Source organism: Humulus lupulus, chromosome 1 (genome assembly GCF_963169125.1).
Source record: "Humulus lupulus chromosome 1, drHumLupu1.1, whole genome shotgun sequence".
In the NCBI taxonomy this organism is placed as follows: Eukaryota; Viridiplantae; Streptophyta; class Magnoliopsida; order Rosales; family Cannabaceae; genus Humulus; species Humulus lupulus.
Window position 1 is genome coordinate 70,315,615 of NC_084793.1, and position 16,609 is coordinate 70,332,223.

The window sequence follows — 16,609 nt, forward strand, 5'->3', positions numbered from 1 at the left end:
GATTGAATTGACCTATGGTCAACTATATGATATGACTAGAATAGGTAATGACGGTATGTCTTCTTATCTTATCTACTGTCAATATCGGTCCTGAACAATGTAACAAATACATCTGATCTTATTTACTTTGCTAATGTTCTAGAAAGAACATAACACTATAATGTGTAAGTAGATCATATCGTAGATTTGCGAGTCAGTGTAAATCATGTGCACTGACTAATCTTAGGATTAACTTTTTTTTGAACATATAATCATATTTATATTCCACTGTGATTACGTCACTATAAATGTGATTAGCTATATGCTCAGGATTTAATAGAAGTTCATATTAAACAAATAAACATCAAAATAAAACATGTGAGCAAAGTGAATGACCAAGTCAAAAATGATTACTATTCTTTTATTGATAATAAAATAAGATTACAAAGAAATTGGGTTTTAATTAGGGCGTAAAACCCCAACAAACTCACGCTTGCACTAATTGAAACGAATTCTTTAATTATACTAATCCAATTTCCTTGATATGCTTATCAAATGTAGCTTCTGGTAGTGTCTTTGTAAACGAATTCGCAAGATTGTCTTCAAATTCAATCTGCATAACCTTCATATCTCCCCTGGCCACATATTCTTGAATTATGTGATACTTCCTTTCTATATGCTTACTCATCTTGTGACTTCGAGGTTCTTTCGAGTTGGCTATTTCTTCTGGGTTGTCACAAAACAACACAAGCGGTTTATCCATATCTAGAATAACACCAAGATCTGAATAGAGCTTCTTTAGCCAAACTATTTCCTTAGCTACTTCAGACACAACTATGTACTCAGCCTCCATGGTGGAATCTGAGATCGCAGACTACTTTATGCTTCTCCATATCATAGCACTACCCCCAAGTGTAAACAACATTTTAGAAGTAGACTTCCTGTCATCTACATTAGTCTGAAAGTCTGAATCAGTGTAGCCTACAGGGTTCAAAACACCACCCTTGTAGACTAACATATAATCTCTAACCCGCCTTAATTACTTCAGAATATGGTTAACTGTTATGCAATGTTTCGGTCCTGGGTTTGACTGATGCCTGCTCACTACTCCCACTGTATAGCAGATATCTGGTCTAGTACACAACATAGCATACATCAGACTTCCAACTTCAGATGCGTAGGGAACTTTTCCCATTGCATCTTCCTCTTCAGTAATCTAGGGAGACTGCTTCTTTGAAAGATGAATTCCATGGTGGGATGGTAGACGTCCTTTCTTGGAATTTTTCATTGAGAAATGTTCGAGCACTTTATCAATTTAAACTGCTTGAGATAGAGCTAAGAGTTTGTTCTTTCTATCCCTAATGATCTGGATACCTAGAACATAACTTGCATCACCCAAATCCTTCATCTGGAATTGAGTGCTCAGCCAATTCTTTACATCTGATAATTTCTTAACATTGTTTCCAATGAGTAAGATATCATCTACATAAAGAATCAGGAATACCACTATTTGATTTTCCTTTAGTTGGTAAACACAAGGCTCGTTAATATTTTGTTCTAAGCCATATGTTTTCATTATTTCATCAAACCTAAGGTTCCAGTCCATAAATGGACCTATTCAACTTGCAAACTTTTCCTTCTTGTCCAGCTACTTTAAATCCTTCTGACTGATCCATATAAATAACTTCACCAAGCTTCCTATTAAGAAAAGATATCTTGATGCCCATTTGCCATATCTCATAGTTGAGAGTGGCTGCTATGGATAGGAGGATGCGAATGGACTTGAGCATGGCTACCGAACTAAAAGTTTCCCCATAGTCCACACCTTCTCTTTGGGTATAACCCATTTCCACTAATCGAGCTTTATAAGTTTTGATCTTCCCATCAACACCTCGTTTCTTCTTGTAGATCCACTTGCACCCAATGGCCCTAAAGTCCCTAGGTGTTTCCACAAGATCCCAGATGGAATTTGAGTACATGGACACAATTTCCTATTTATTGGCTTCAAGCCAGAGTTCCTTTTCGGGGCTAGACATTGCCTATTTGAAAGACAATGGATCATCTTCACTAGTGTCACCAATAACCATATTTGTTTCACCATCCAAACCATAGCGAACTAGGTTCCTTGAAACCCTCTGACTATGATGAGGCTTTGTGATTGTTTGCTCAGGAGAAGTGGTACTTTCATCATTTAAATCGACTTGTGTCGGTTGGACATGAAGAGTGGGAATTTCATCATCAAATTGCATTGATGATGATGGAACATTGGTTGAAGTCAATTCTCACTATAACATTTTTGACCAAATATCACGTTGAAATATAACAGATTTTAAGAAGTGTCATTAATACTTTATGGAAATAAAAAAAGGCGTACAAATTTTTGAGGAAATGAATTAATACCACCAAATACTTTCTTATTTTATTATTTCATTAATCTCTCTCTTCTCTCATCGTCGTACCCTTTTTCTTCTCAACGCTCTATCTCCCTCACATCTATCTAATTTCTAACCTCTCAACTCCATTTTTTCACATTCTCTCTTGCAGGTGGCTGCTGTGGGAAACTCGACAGAGGTGGTGATGGGCGCTCGACCGCGCATGAGCTTGACGATTTCTATCTTCGCTGTAGTCATTAAATGTTCAGCAGTGTGCAGGGTCGAGCGTGGGACTGGGTAGTCATTAATACTATGATCTTGGAATTTATATACTCTGTAATTTTCATAATAGCTTTTGAGAAAGTCACTTTCGACTTGATTCTCTTTGAATTGGGAGAGTCATTTGGCATGAAGTTTGAGTTTCATTTGGGTTTTTCTCTTCTATCAAAATTTCTCTTTTGGTTGTGTGCAAGTATTTTGAAAATGATGCGAGTTTGCAATAATATTAGTGTTATTTTCTGTGCTATTTTATCTAGGGCTTGACTTTGCCGTGTTACAGAGAGAAACCCTAGAGCAAGAAGAGAAGAGAGGTAGAAGAAAATGCCGGCTAGACACGGTCTACGATCTCGGACACGAGACCTGTTTTCACGTCCCTTCAGGAAGAAGGGGTACATCCCTCTCTCCACCTACCTCAAGACCTACAAGACCAGCGAGTATGTCGATATTAAGGTGAACGGCGCCATTCACAAGGGTATGCCCCACAAGTTCTACCATGTCCGAACTGGGCGTGTCTGGAACATCACCAAGCACGCTATTGGTGTGGAGATTAACAAGCAGGTTCGGAGATGCATCATTAAGAAGAGGATTCATGTTCGTGTGGTGCATGTCCAGCCCTCTAGATGCACTGAGGAGTTCAGAAACAGAAAGTTAAGGAACGATAAGCTCAAGGCCGAGGCCAAGTTGAAGGGTGAGGCCATCAGCACCAAGAGGCAGCCAGAGGGTCCCAAGCCAGGTTTTATGGTCGAAGGAGCACAGTTGGAAACTGTCACCCCCATTCCTTACGATGTTGTCAACGATCTCAAGGGTGGTTATTAGATCTTTCTATGTATTATTTTTTCTTCTCAATGTTTTGTTCTGTTCTGTTCTTTTCTGGTTTTGATTTTGTTTTCAAGACTACCAATGGAAACGTTTCCTTAATTAGTTCAAGTACTCGAAGCCGTTGTTAGTTTTCATATTTTGAATACTATTCTAAGTACAATTTTGTTTTAAAAAAATTATGTGCTATTTTTGTTGTGTACAGAAATATTCCAAGAGTCCAAGATTTTCGGTTTGTGAAAGATAAAAAGCAAGAGGCATTCTCATCTTTCATGCACTGCAACTCTTATCTTTCACGCAAGGCACATTACCTCACGACACCAAGTCTTCATGGCATCAATTCGAAAGGACACCTCAAAGCTTCACAAAAGCCAGATGGCAGCAAGCAGTAGGCACAACACCTCAGTATCTCACGGCATCAGGTCTTCATTTATTAAGATTTTTTTTTTAATAAATTTCTGAAGTCAACTCTATATTCGCTCAGGTATATACATGTAATACTATTTCTGAGATATACTTTTATGAGTTACATCTGTCTATAGAGTTGAGCGAATATAGATATACTGTAATACTGAGCTTAAACCTCCTCCCTGAGCTTCATTGTCTATAGAGTTGAGCGAAAATTTCTTAAGTCAACTCTATATTCGCTCAGGTAAAACTTTTTTTTCCTAATTTCATTACTTTATAATGTAGTGTTATTTTATGAATAACACTGAACCTAGTAGCCATTGCTTGATTGTTCTGTTGCTGTATATAATTATTGCTGCTTGTTGTGGAAGCACCACTCAGATATTAAGTGATATTATGCAATAAACACCACTCAGAAGCTTTGATCATGTTTTTTTATTTTTTTTATTTGTCATATATCTAACAAGTTTTTTCCACTATTGATATATGTACAAGTGTGCAAATTTGTAGATTAAGTATGAGTTATCTAATAAAGAAGCAGTTATGTCAAAGATAAAATACAGTCTATTAGATTCACTAAACTAACATACATACAATTTAAATTTACAATACAGCTAAATCCAGTACAAAAAAGATGAGCTATCAATGAAATGAAATACAATCTATTAGTCTCTCGTCACTCTCTTCGGTTGAGCCGCTGAAGCACACATGATGATGCCCCTGCTGAAGCAAGAACCCAAGCAACCCAGCTGCTCAAGAAGTCGTTTGTTTGTGAGTTTTCTTTTCTTTTTATGTTTTTAGATTTTAGTTTAATATCAAGAAACATTTTGAATATATCAATACATATATTTTTTTGTGTTGGGATTGTTTCTAATGGAGAGGATATAGTGAGAAAAATTAGAGAGGTTGTAAGCATTAGAATACAAGAAAGACCAAAGAGCTTTTATGTGTTAAGAGAGAAACTTTTGAGAGCACCAATGTTGTTATATACATATGCAGGAGACTATTGCAGAGGACTTAAACTTACGAATAGATCTTTATGATGAAATTGGGATTGGAGGAGGTGCTTTTGGAATTTCTGGAGGACTACTTCATCCTTATTCCCCTAAAGGTTAATGGGTACTCTTTATTTTTATCTTTTGAAGAAAAAAAAGGAGGAAATAGGGTGTTCATGTAAGATGTTAATGATGTTGGGTATTATGGTCTTGCAGCTAAGCTTCTATGGAGGGGTGCTGAGTGTTGGAATGAGTGTTTAAAGCTTTTGGGCGTTGTTGAAGCAGCAGAAGCATCAATGGATTCTGACCAGTTAAGCTCTCGAATTTCAGATTTTGATACTCACTTTCAAGGCCTCATAGTTTAGAAAAGGTCTCTTTCTCTCTCTATATATATTTATATAACTGCAGTTGTCTAAACTTATTTCTATATTCTATTCCATATTTGTCATTTGTGAAATGTTCTGTTTTAACTAGTGTGAAGTATATGGTTGTTGTTGATGAATGGAATGCACTAGTACATAATGGAAAACTAGGCGAATAATGCATTTACAATAATGGAAAACTTTATTGTATTTGAGTATACAATAATGTTTTTTGAAAGGTCAAAAGGGTTCTGTAGCATATGATGCAAAATTAAGTAAAAAAATATTAAAGTATTGTGTGTTGATGATGCTGTGATGATATGTGTATGCGTGTATATAATCTTGCTCCATGGGTTCTAGTTTTTTTTTTTGTCAAGGTGGTTTCAAACTTGTTTAACTATTGACAAGTATTAGTTGCAAAAAAAGTTGCACCATTTCAACTTTAAATCTCAAATAAGATTTTGTATCTTTCAAAAATTTAATTGGACTTATAAAACTAATTAAAATAAGTTTGTTGTTGTACCTTTATTCTTCAGTTATCATTTCCTCAGCTCAACAACCTTTTGCAAAAGTATTGGATCCAAATTCAAATACTTTCCTTTTTTATTTTCTCTTGTAGTAAAACATGTCCTTTTTGAAGCTCTCCCTACTTTTGTTCTTTGGTGTTTTTGTTGAATTTCAGATAACAACTATGCAGTATTTTTAAAATTTATAATTTCTTTGCCATTTGATTTTCTTCTGCTGTATGTTTTATGAAGACAACATTTGAGGATGTTTTCCCTATGGAGGCAACAACTGTTGAGGAATATCTGCAGCAGGTACGTTAGTCTTAAAATTGTTTGCATCTGTGCTTGTTATCCTTTATTTTTTATTTAAAAGATATTTTTTGCTTTCTCTACTTGCTCTGGAGTAACTATCCTTGTATGTTACTTTTGTTAGAGTGGTTTGAATGTGTTGGCATAATGTTATAACCAATTTAGCTACTTAAAACAATTATTTGAATTTTCTAAAATACAAGTGTTTATTCAAACCATTGGTACTGACTGTTGGCATGTGAATTAGTTTTATAGTCTCTTTCTCTCTCTCACTCTCCTCTATAATATATATTTATATTTTGTTAAGAAGAGAGAATCATTCAATATATAGCTGCAAGCAAGCCTGAAAATTTAATTGATTATGAGAAAATAGTTGTTCTTCTAACAACTTGATATACTTTGGCCATGTTTGTGACTGATAATGATTTCTTAATCATACCTATGCACTAGGTGCATGAAATGGAAATTATTTCAGCTGTCCAAGAAGCTCAAAAGGATAACCTCGGAAGTTTTAATGATTACATGTTGAAAGTGTTGGAGGTTAGTATGACACACGGGATATGCAGAATGTTACCCTAATCAATCAATGATATTGTGAGCGCATATATGATGAATAATATTTGGTTATTAATCTAATATATTTTAAATTCTTTTGAAGTTTTATAAGGTGTTTATATCATTGAGCTAAATAATGAACAAATTATAGACAGATTATGTGTGCATAAATATATTCTATGCAGTGATTATCATTGCTGTTGAGCTTTGATCCTGATGATTTTTAAATTTTAATGCTCTGTAGGAGGATTGGGAAAAAGAAAAATGAGATAATCTTCAAAGCTTGAGTCAAATTTCCATCTTGAGCAGGGTCATGAAAAATATGTAGTGGATACTATCCAAAGTCATCCTACCCAGGTAATAACTTAATATTCTACCATGACAGTTTATTGCTGCCTAGCAGGATTTTAATATTTTGGGAATGATTTTTCCAATGATGCTTAGTGTAGCCTAGATTCTAGTAATTTTGTAGCCTTATTGATCCTGACTTGCTCATGTCTTATGCTCAAATTTGTTCTTCTGCTATTGTGTTTTACATTGATTTAGGGAACTTGCTATTTTGATATATTTCTGATTGTTTTACTTTTTTTTGGTCTTCTTCTTCTAATGTCATAACGTGCTCATACTACTTGGGCAGTAGCACTTTTTTGGACTTATGAACCTTTCCTTTTAGTGCCATGGCATTTTTCTTTTTCATTTTTGGGTGATTAAAAAGTATGGTGGCAGAGGGTGATGACTACTAGCATTCTTTAATTTATGATATTTTAGTAGAATACAATATGATGACACTTGGATGAACATGAAGAAATTGAACCTAAATGCTTGGTTTATTTATAGTAAAAAGGTTTCATGATTGGAATTGGTTTATTCATATACCCTTTTCAAGGGTCCCTAAAGCCACTGAATTGATATTCTATATTACAGCAGAGTTTTCAAGGGTCCCTGAAGACAGTATTTGGAAATCTACAATAAAAATGGCAAATTCGTTACTCTTGTTATTTGGAACTTTATATTTGATCTAATTCCAGTTCATGTGTCTATGCTATTGGGTTTTCTTTATAAATTAGTTGTTGTATTGTATATATATATTTATATGTTTGGTTGGTGTATCATTTGCATTTTCATTTCATAATCATAAAGTGTTTGAGCTAACTTTTCTAATGAGTATTTTACCAAGCATAAATCTTCAATATTTCATGCCTATGTGTTGTAGTTAGTGTAATTGCATGGCCATCTTATAAAGTCGTAATGAGGTTATTAACTTTCTTTTTTTTTTTGTACTCTTTTAGTTTACTATTAACTCTAAGTTTAAGCATTAATTATTTAAACTCTTGTGTAGCTAAGAAAATCAACCTCACAACAAAGACAAGTGCACAATTGAATGGATGATGAATTGGAGGGTGGAGCAAGCTTCATGATTTACTTTTTGTGTATCTTGTTATGTTTCTGTTTTTTACTTTTGAAGCAAAAGATGTGCAAGACTATAGAATTTTATTATGTATGCTTTCAAACTCAAGTTAGAACTAAGAACTTTTGAAGTGGACAGTGTCATGGTTTGAAGTAGTTCGCCTTCAAATGTAAAAATACTCATGGTTTATCATATATATTGAATATTTTAGATTTTTTGATCTATTTAATATTACACTTGTGATCAATTGTGATTTTTTTAATAAAAATACAATAATAAAAACTTTTTACAACAATTAAAAATGCACACTACAAAATAACAAAATGTTATTACTGGGAGAATTTACAATAATTATGGTTGTTTTGTATAATATATTATAATTGGGACAAAAAGTTATGATTTATATAATAGAATAAACTAAAAATGTTATAAAATGATCAAATATAACAATTTTCATAACAATTGGAAAGTGTTATGCATAAAGTATAAGATTAAACTTCAAATTTATAACTAAGTACTCTAACTAAATGTTATTATTTGAATATTATAGCAACTAAAAATGTGTTATTGAATAGTTTAAGATAACATTGAACATAACATTTGAATACTGTTATAGAAAAGACAGGACTTTTAATAACAGGGGCTATGTTAGCGTTTTCAGAAGCGTTATCAATACTCCCAGTTAGCAGTTTTTAAGTGTTATGAATACTATTTTTTCTTGTAGTGTCTTAAACCATCTCCTCTACAACTACTTTGATGCGCGATTTGACGTTTTGGACATAGTCATTTTCTAGAATAGTAGCATTTGTAGAAGTAAACACTTTCTTTTCTGAATGACTATAGAAAAGTCCTCCTCGAGTGCCTTTAGGATAGCCAACAAACATGCAAACTTTGGTTCGCAGTTCTAGCTTTCCTTCCTTTTTCCTTAGGACGTCGACGGGACACCCCCAGATTCTATAATGATGTAAACTAGGTTCACGACCATTCAAGCATTCTAAAGGTGTTTTGGGGATTGATTTGGATGGTACGACAATTAGAATGTCATTCGCACTTTCAATTGGACGGTATGACATTTATAATGTTTTGGGGATTTGTAACGCCTTGGTTACTCCGAGATCGTTACTGTGAACTTTGAACTGTGCTTAAATCGCAAATATAGTTACTTGGTTAAAAACATGCGTCTAGGTGTTAATAATAGGTTAAGGTGTAAAACCAATCAAAATGAAAGGATATACTTTATTTAAGACTTAAACTGTTCATGGGCCCATAAAAACATTACAAGTTATTTACGATACAAAATGGTCATTATAGTACAAAATTTACAACCCACCGACCTAAGCGGCAAAAATAGCGCAAACCCCCTAGTTCCCCTGAGAACTCCTTAGTCGTGGTGGTCAAGCGGCCGCATATGTACACATCACCACCTAAGCTCTCCACTCAAGGCTGGGTGAGCTTTTCTTTCCCTTTACCTGCACCACATAGCACCCATAATCCAAAGCCCAGCAAGAAAACTCAATACTACATGTAAATATTATCAAATGATGATCATTATAATCATACAGAGCTTATAGCCCTGAACAGATGAATGAATATCACTTTGTGGTTACATTAACCATGAAGGAGCATATAGCTCTAGTCAGATGAGTGATTTAACACTTGAGGTTCTGGTAAACCATAATGAGTGACTACGAGCAAGTCACTACGGGGCTCGGCACCCATAGCCATGTGACTAAATAGTCACTAGGGCTCTCTGGCCCTGGCACTAATCAGATGAGTGACTGATGAGTAGTCACTATGGGCTCGGCACCCACAGCCATCTGACTAAGCAGTCACTGGGGCTCTCTGGCCCTGGCTCTAAGTGACTAGCCATTGGCTAGACAAGTGCTTTTAGTTTTCATCGAACTTGAGGTCGTTCCGGCATTAATGCTCATTTTTGTCATTCAATGCAGATGGCAATTAGATCTAATCTTTATTGGCTTGCGTTAAACACGCTAAGACCGTTCTTGACTTATTAGTCAATACCATGTGACCAGTGCTCAGTACTACTGCCGAACTTGACTAATGAGTCACAACTTCACAATTAATACTAACACCATTGCCAATTCTGACTATTCAGTCAGTGCCATTCACAAATGAGCAAGATTTACTAAGCATTCGATATGCAATCAACATCCACATTTAAACATTCAACATGCCTCAAGAATAACCATGCATGTCATGTATAAGGTGCAATTTTCTTACCTCTGGTTCGAGCAAGAAATAGTAAAAGAACGACCCTTGAGAATGATCTGTCTTTTACTTCCTTAGCGGTCACGTAGTCATAACCAAATATGGAATTCCATCAACAAAATGTGTAATAAAAGGTTCCCAGACAAAGACCTAGCCTAAGGGACATCGAATCCTACTAAACCAGGTAGTAGGAACGATCTCGAGGCCTAAGGTTTGAGTTCCCTCAAGCGTCGCGGCTCCATCTCTCTGAGTCGCGACACCTGCACCAAGCACCACGGCCCCCAGGACCTTCAACTCCCTTGCCCACCTGCACCAAGCTCGAGTCGCGGCGCCCAAAGAACAGGGCCGCGGCCCCACCTGGAAACTCAGCCATAACCCTGATTTTCCACTTTTTAATCCTTCCAACAACCTACTCAAACATCTCCAAATCCAAAATTCAAAGTTCCCAAACATCCCAATGATCCAAAATCATCAAATCCCGAGGCTCAAACAAATCAAAGACTCAACAACACACAAAATCTAAATCAAAGCTTAGAAACTCCAAAACTCAAAACTTAAAGCTTGGATTACCTTTGATTAAGTTGTTTCTTGCTAAATCCTTCCACCAAGAAGCTACTAATCTTTCCTAGGATCGCTATGCCTCGATCCTCGCTTGATTCCGAGTCCTAAAACTCAAGTTTCCTTCGAAATTGCGACGAACGGTCAAAAAGGATAATGAGTGCCAGAGAAAAGGTGTTTAAACGTAGTTTTCCTTCTGACAGGTTACTTCCAGCTTAAGTAGTCTCAAGTAAATCCTAATGCTCAGGGTCCCAAAAACGTCTCCGGGGACAAAATAATCAAAACACCCAAAATTTCCTCCTAATCTCACTAATTCCCAATATATCATGAAATAATCATTCTCATTATCCAATAACCCAATAATTGACCCCGTTATGACAAAATCGCTAACTTGCATCCTAAGATCGTCTCATGCCGAAAAGCTCGAATATATCCACATAATAATGGGATCTCATCCATAAATCACAAACATGCACCAAAATATATAAATATGCCCTCAACAGGCCAAATTACCAAAATGCCCTTACGATGAAATGTGGACCCACATGCATGCATTTAACATCATATTATAATATAATTCACATAAACATGCATATAATCATTTAATGGCATAGTAAATAAATTATGACCCTCCCGGCCTACTAATCCAACCATTAAACCACATTAGGAATTTCATGGCATTACAACTATCTCCTCCTTATAGAAATTTCGTCCTCGAAATTTACCTGAACAGCTCGGGATACTGATTCTGCATATCTGACTCTAGCTCCCAGGTCGCTTCCTCGACCCTGTTGTTCCTCCACAATACCTTAACCAAAGGTATCATCTTATGTCTGAGGACCATGTCCTTCCTGTCAAGTATTTTGGACTGGTTGTTCCTCAAAGGAAAGATCCGCCTCAAGCTCCAGATCTTCATAACTCAAAACATGAGTCACATCAGATACATACTTCCGAAGAGCTTAAACGTGAAACACATTATGCACTGCTGACAATGCCGGAGGTAAGGCCAACCTGTAAGTCACCTTACCAATCCTCTCCAGGATCTTAAATGGACCTACAAATCTAGGGCTCAGCTTGCCCTTCTTTCCAAATCTTCTCACCGCTTTCCACATCGAGACTCTGAGGAAGACGTAGTCTCTCACTTGGAACTCCACGTTCCTGTACTTGGGATCTGCATAACTCTTATGTCTACTTTGAGAAGCAAGCATCCGAGCTCTAATCTTCTCAATGGCCTCACTGGTCCTCTGAATTGCCTTAGGACCCAAGTATCTCATTTCACCTGTCTCATCCCAGTGAATGGGAGATCTACACTTCCTACCATACAACATCTCATAAGGTGCAACCCCAATGGTAGACTAATAACAATTTTTGTAGGACAACTCTAACAAAGGTAGATACTTACTCCAAGATCCACCAAAGTCCAGCACACATGCTCGCAGCATGTCTTCCAATATCTAGATCATCCTCTCATATTGCCCATCTGTTTGAGGATGATAAGCAGTACTGAAATTCAATTGTGTTCCCATGGCCTTCTGTAAACTCCCCAGAACTTGGAAGTAAAAGTGGGGTCCTGATCTGACACGATCGACCTCGGTGCTCCATGAAGGCGCACGATTCCACTCTGGGATATCCAGAGGCTGCAATAACCCTTCTGGCCTTTGGTGCTCAACCTTGACCTGTTGACATGTCAAGCACTTCGCCAATTACTCCACTACATCCCTCTTCATCCCTGGCCACCAATACAATGATCTCACATCCCAATACATCTTTGTGGTGCCTAGATGCAAAGAGTAAGGTGTACTATGAGATTCATCCAAAATCTCTCGCCTCAAAGCAGTGTCTAACGAAACACGTATCCGCCCCTTGTATCACAACAAGCCCAATTCAGACACTGTATAATCTCTAGATGCTCCAGCCAAAACATCCACTCTGATCTTGATCAATTATGGATCACCCAACTGACCCTCCTTGATTCTCTCCAACAGTGTACACTGTAGCGTAAAATTGGCCAACTGGCCCACCAGTAATTCTATACCAGCTCTGGTCATATCATCTGCAAATTCTCTAGCTATCAGCCTCGCACCATAAATCTGCCCCAGACCCTACCGTCTTAAAGAATCAGCTACCACGTTGGCTTTTCCTGGATAATAAAAAATCTCACAATCATAATCTTTTACTAACTCCGGCCAACTCCTTCGTCTCATATTGAAATCCTTCTACATGAAAAAGTATTTTAGGCTCTTGTGGTTTGTATAAATCTTACACTTCTCCCCATAAAGGTAAAGCCTCCATACCTTTAAAGCAAAGACCACAGCCACCAACTCCAAATCATGAGTGGGATATCTCTTTTCATACTCCTTCAGCTGACGTGAGGCATAAGCGATTACCTTCCCTGACTGTATCAGAACACAACCCAAACCTTGATGTGAAGTATCGTAGTAAATCACAAACTTCTCCTGATCTGTTGGAAGGCTCAGAACTGGAGCTGTAATCAATCTCTATTTCAGTTCCTGGAAGTTGTTCTCACACTTGTCTGACCACACAAATTTCTGATTCTTACGTGTCAGCTCAGTCAATGAAGTAGAAATCTTTGAGAACCCTTCAACGAAACGCCTATAATAACCTTCCAATCCAAGGAAACTTCTAACCTCAGAAGCATTCTTTGGCCTTGGCCAATCTCTGACTGCCTCAGCCTTTGCTGGATCCACCTTAATCCCCTCCTTACTGATAATATGCCCAAGAAAAGATACTTGAGATAACCAGAACTCACATTTCTTGAACTTTGCAAACAGTATGTGTTCCCTTAGTCTCTGTAGAACCAATCTCAAATGTTGTTCATGCTCTGACTCTAACTAAGAATAAACCAGGATATCATCGATGAAGATGATCACAAACTAGTCCAGATAATCCTTGAACACTCTGTTCATCATATCCATAAAAGCACCCGGGGCATTATTCAATTCAAAAGACATGACTAAGAACTCATAATGCCCATACCTGGTGCAAAAAGCAATCTTTGGTATATCTCCCTCCTTGACCCTCAACAGATGATACCCAGAATGAAGATTGATCTTTGAGAATACCTTCTTACCATGCAACTGATCAAACAAATCATCTATCCTTGGCAAAGGGTACTTATTCTTGATTGTTAGCTTATTCAGTCCTCTGTAATCAATGCACATCCTCAAGGAACCATCCTTCTTTTTCACAAATAGAACTAGTGCACCTTGAGGTGAGAAACTAGGTCTGATAAAACCCAAATCCAACAGCTCTTGCAATTGTACCTTTAATTATTTTAACTCAGCTGGGGCCATTCTGTAAGGTGTTGTAGACATTGGCTTCGTCCCTGGTGCCAGTTCTATCATGAACTCAATCTCTCTGTGTGGTGGCAACCCTGGTAAATCTTCTAGAAACTAATCTGGTCTCTTCTGGTCTCACTGGCATGATCTGAGTGATGTCAACCACACTGGCTAAGAAACCAATACAACATCCTTGCATTAGATCTCTAGCCCTCAGTACAGATATCATAGGTATGCGAGGTCCATGCATAGTACCAACAAACACAAAAGGATCCTCACCTTCAGGCTCAAAGGTGACCATCTTCCTTCTGCAATCAATGGTTGCCCCATACTTCACTAAGCAGTCCATACCAGGAATCATATCGAAGTTAGTCATAACTAACTCTATCAAGTCTATTGACAACTCTCTGCCCTCCACTGTCACTGGCAAAGATCTGACCCACCTCATGGAAACTACAATCTCCCCAATGGGTAATAAAGTTCCAAACCCCACGGCATAAAAATCACAAGGTCTACACAGTCTATCAATAATACTACTAGCAACAAAAGAATGTGTAGCACCAGAATCAATCAAAACATTATAAGGGGTTCCAGCACTAAGAATCTGACCTGTAACTACTGAGGGAGAAGCCTCAGCTTCTGCTTGTGTCAATGCGAACACTCGAGCTAGGGCTGAGCTGTCCGCTTTCCTGGGTTCTTCCTTTCTTTCCTTAGGGCAGTCTTTCATAAAACGACCCACTGCTCCACAAAAAAAGCAGGCCTTTACCCTACACTCTCCCAAATGATGCCTCTTACATCTAGGGCATTTAGGACGAGTCTTCCAGGCTTCACTACCACCTTGACAACCCATTAAAATACCACGGGGCCGCCTATCAGGACCTGGAACTGGGAAGGTGTCAGGAACCTTCCTCTTCTGATCACTGGGGCCTCCACCCCTACTTGAACCCACAAAAGGAGAACTTGTTCTCCTAAACTCCTTTCTGGCTGCATTATCTCGCCAGATCTTATTCTTTGCACTCTCAGCTGTGAGTGCCTTCTCAACCACCTGTGCATAGGTAGTAACTTCAGCCACAGTGGTAATGCGAACATCTCGGGCTAATCTAGGTTGTAGCCCCTGGAGAAATCTCTCCCTCCTAGTCCTATCAGTGGGTACCAGCTCCATGGAAAACTTTGCCAATCGATCAAACTTCAGGGCATACTCAATCACTGACAAACTCCCCTGAAGTAACCTGATGAATTCTTCAGCTTTTGCCGCCCTGATGGCATCGTTGTAATATTTCTCATTGAACAGAGTCTGAAACTCTTCCCAACTCAGGGCATTGATGTTTCTAGTTTGGGATATAACTTCCCACCAAATTCAGGCATCCTCCCGAAACATATATGTGGCACAAGCCACCCTCATAAAGTAAAGGATGGTGGTAATCATGCTCATCCATTGTTCTACCTTTGCAGGATCTGCACTACCCTCAAATACTAGAGGCTGCTGCTTTTTGAACCTTTCATAAAGAGGTTCCCATTTATTTCCAGTCTCAGACAGCTACTCAACTGTTGGCACCAATACATGAGGTGCCTCAAATACATTGGCTATTGTAGGAACCTGTTGTTGTCTCAGGAGGCGGAGTTCTTCTCCTTGCCTCAACACTGTGGCCTACAGCTCAATAAATAACTGCTGCCAGTTATCAGGAGCTGGCTGTGGAATCTGACCCTGGTCATTTTCCTGATTCTGATTATTATTATGGCCTTGATCACCCTGGCCAGCTGAGGAATCCGTTTGTCTTGGAATCATTCTTATCACTTAAACCTTGCTGAAACAATCAATGCGGCCAGTTAAGCAGTAATAACAAAACCTCTTGCCGCCTCATGGTCCAAGATCAATAGATAATCACCAAATTCCACAGTTATACAAGTATACAAATGGATACATGATTATATCATTTAGCACTCAACATGTATCAGATAATAGTTCACAATGAACAATACTAATGAGTATGTTCCAACAATATCAGTACTATTTAGCACACTGTTGCTGAAGATGCGATATTTAAGGCATAGCCTTATCTGTTATATTATTTCATATAATATAATATTAGATTAAATAATGTGACAAAATGTGATTTGTCATACAAATGTGATTTGTCACACCTTGTAACATATTATTGAGAGTCACAAAATTGGACACATGTGTGTGCCTAATTGTGACATATTTTGGAGTTACAAAATCAGTTACAAATTTGTAACTCCCAAATATTACCCAATAATGTGTATATTATATGTTACACATTTGAGATTGGATTTCATAAAACCATATGAGAAATGGCTGATAGAGATGTGATTTTAACTCCCATATTGTGTATGGAAGTTACAAAATCAAGTGGGAATAAATTGGAACGTTTTTTTGAAAAAAAAAACTAAAAAATTGGTTGCTGAAAATGACCAAGGACCACGGCGCCCTAGTGGATGACAGCTTCATATAAATGCGGTTTTTATCCAATTTTGAACGTTTCCAATAGCCAAGTAACTCCCAAATCTCTATT

The 16,609-nt window shown here is 37.5% G+C and overlaps 1 protein-coding gene across 1 annotated transcript; it reads left to right on the plus strand.

The window, feature by feature from the left end:
- Positions 1-2,864: 2,864 nt before the first annotated feature.
- LOC133799476 (large ribosomal subunit protein eL21x/eL21w-like) lies at positions 2,865-3,557 on the plus strand. Its single transcript, XM_062237508.1, has one exon. It carries the CDS (start codon positions 2,952-2,954, stop codon positions 3,444-3,446), a length of 495 nt encoding a protein of 164 aa, XP_062093492.1. The 5' UTR covers positions 2,865-2,951; the 3' UTR covers positions 3,447-3,557.
- Positions 3,558-16,609: the final 13,052 nt, after the last annotated feature.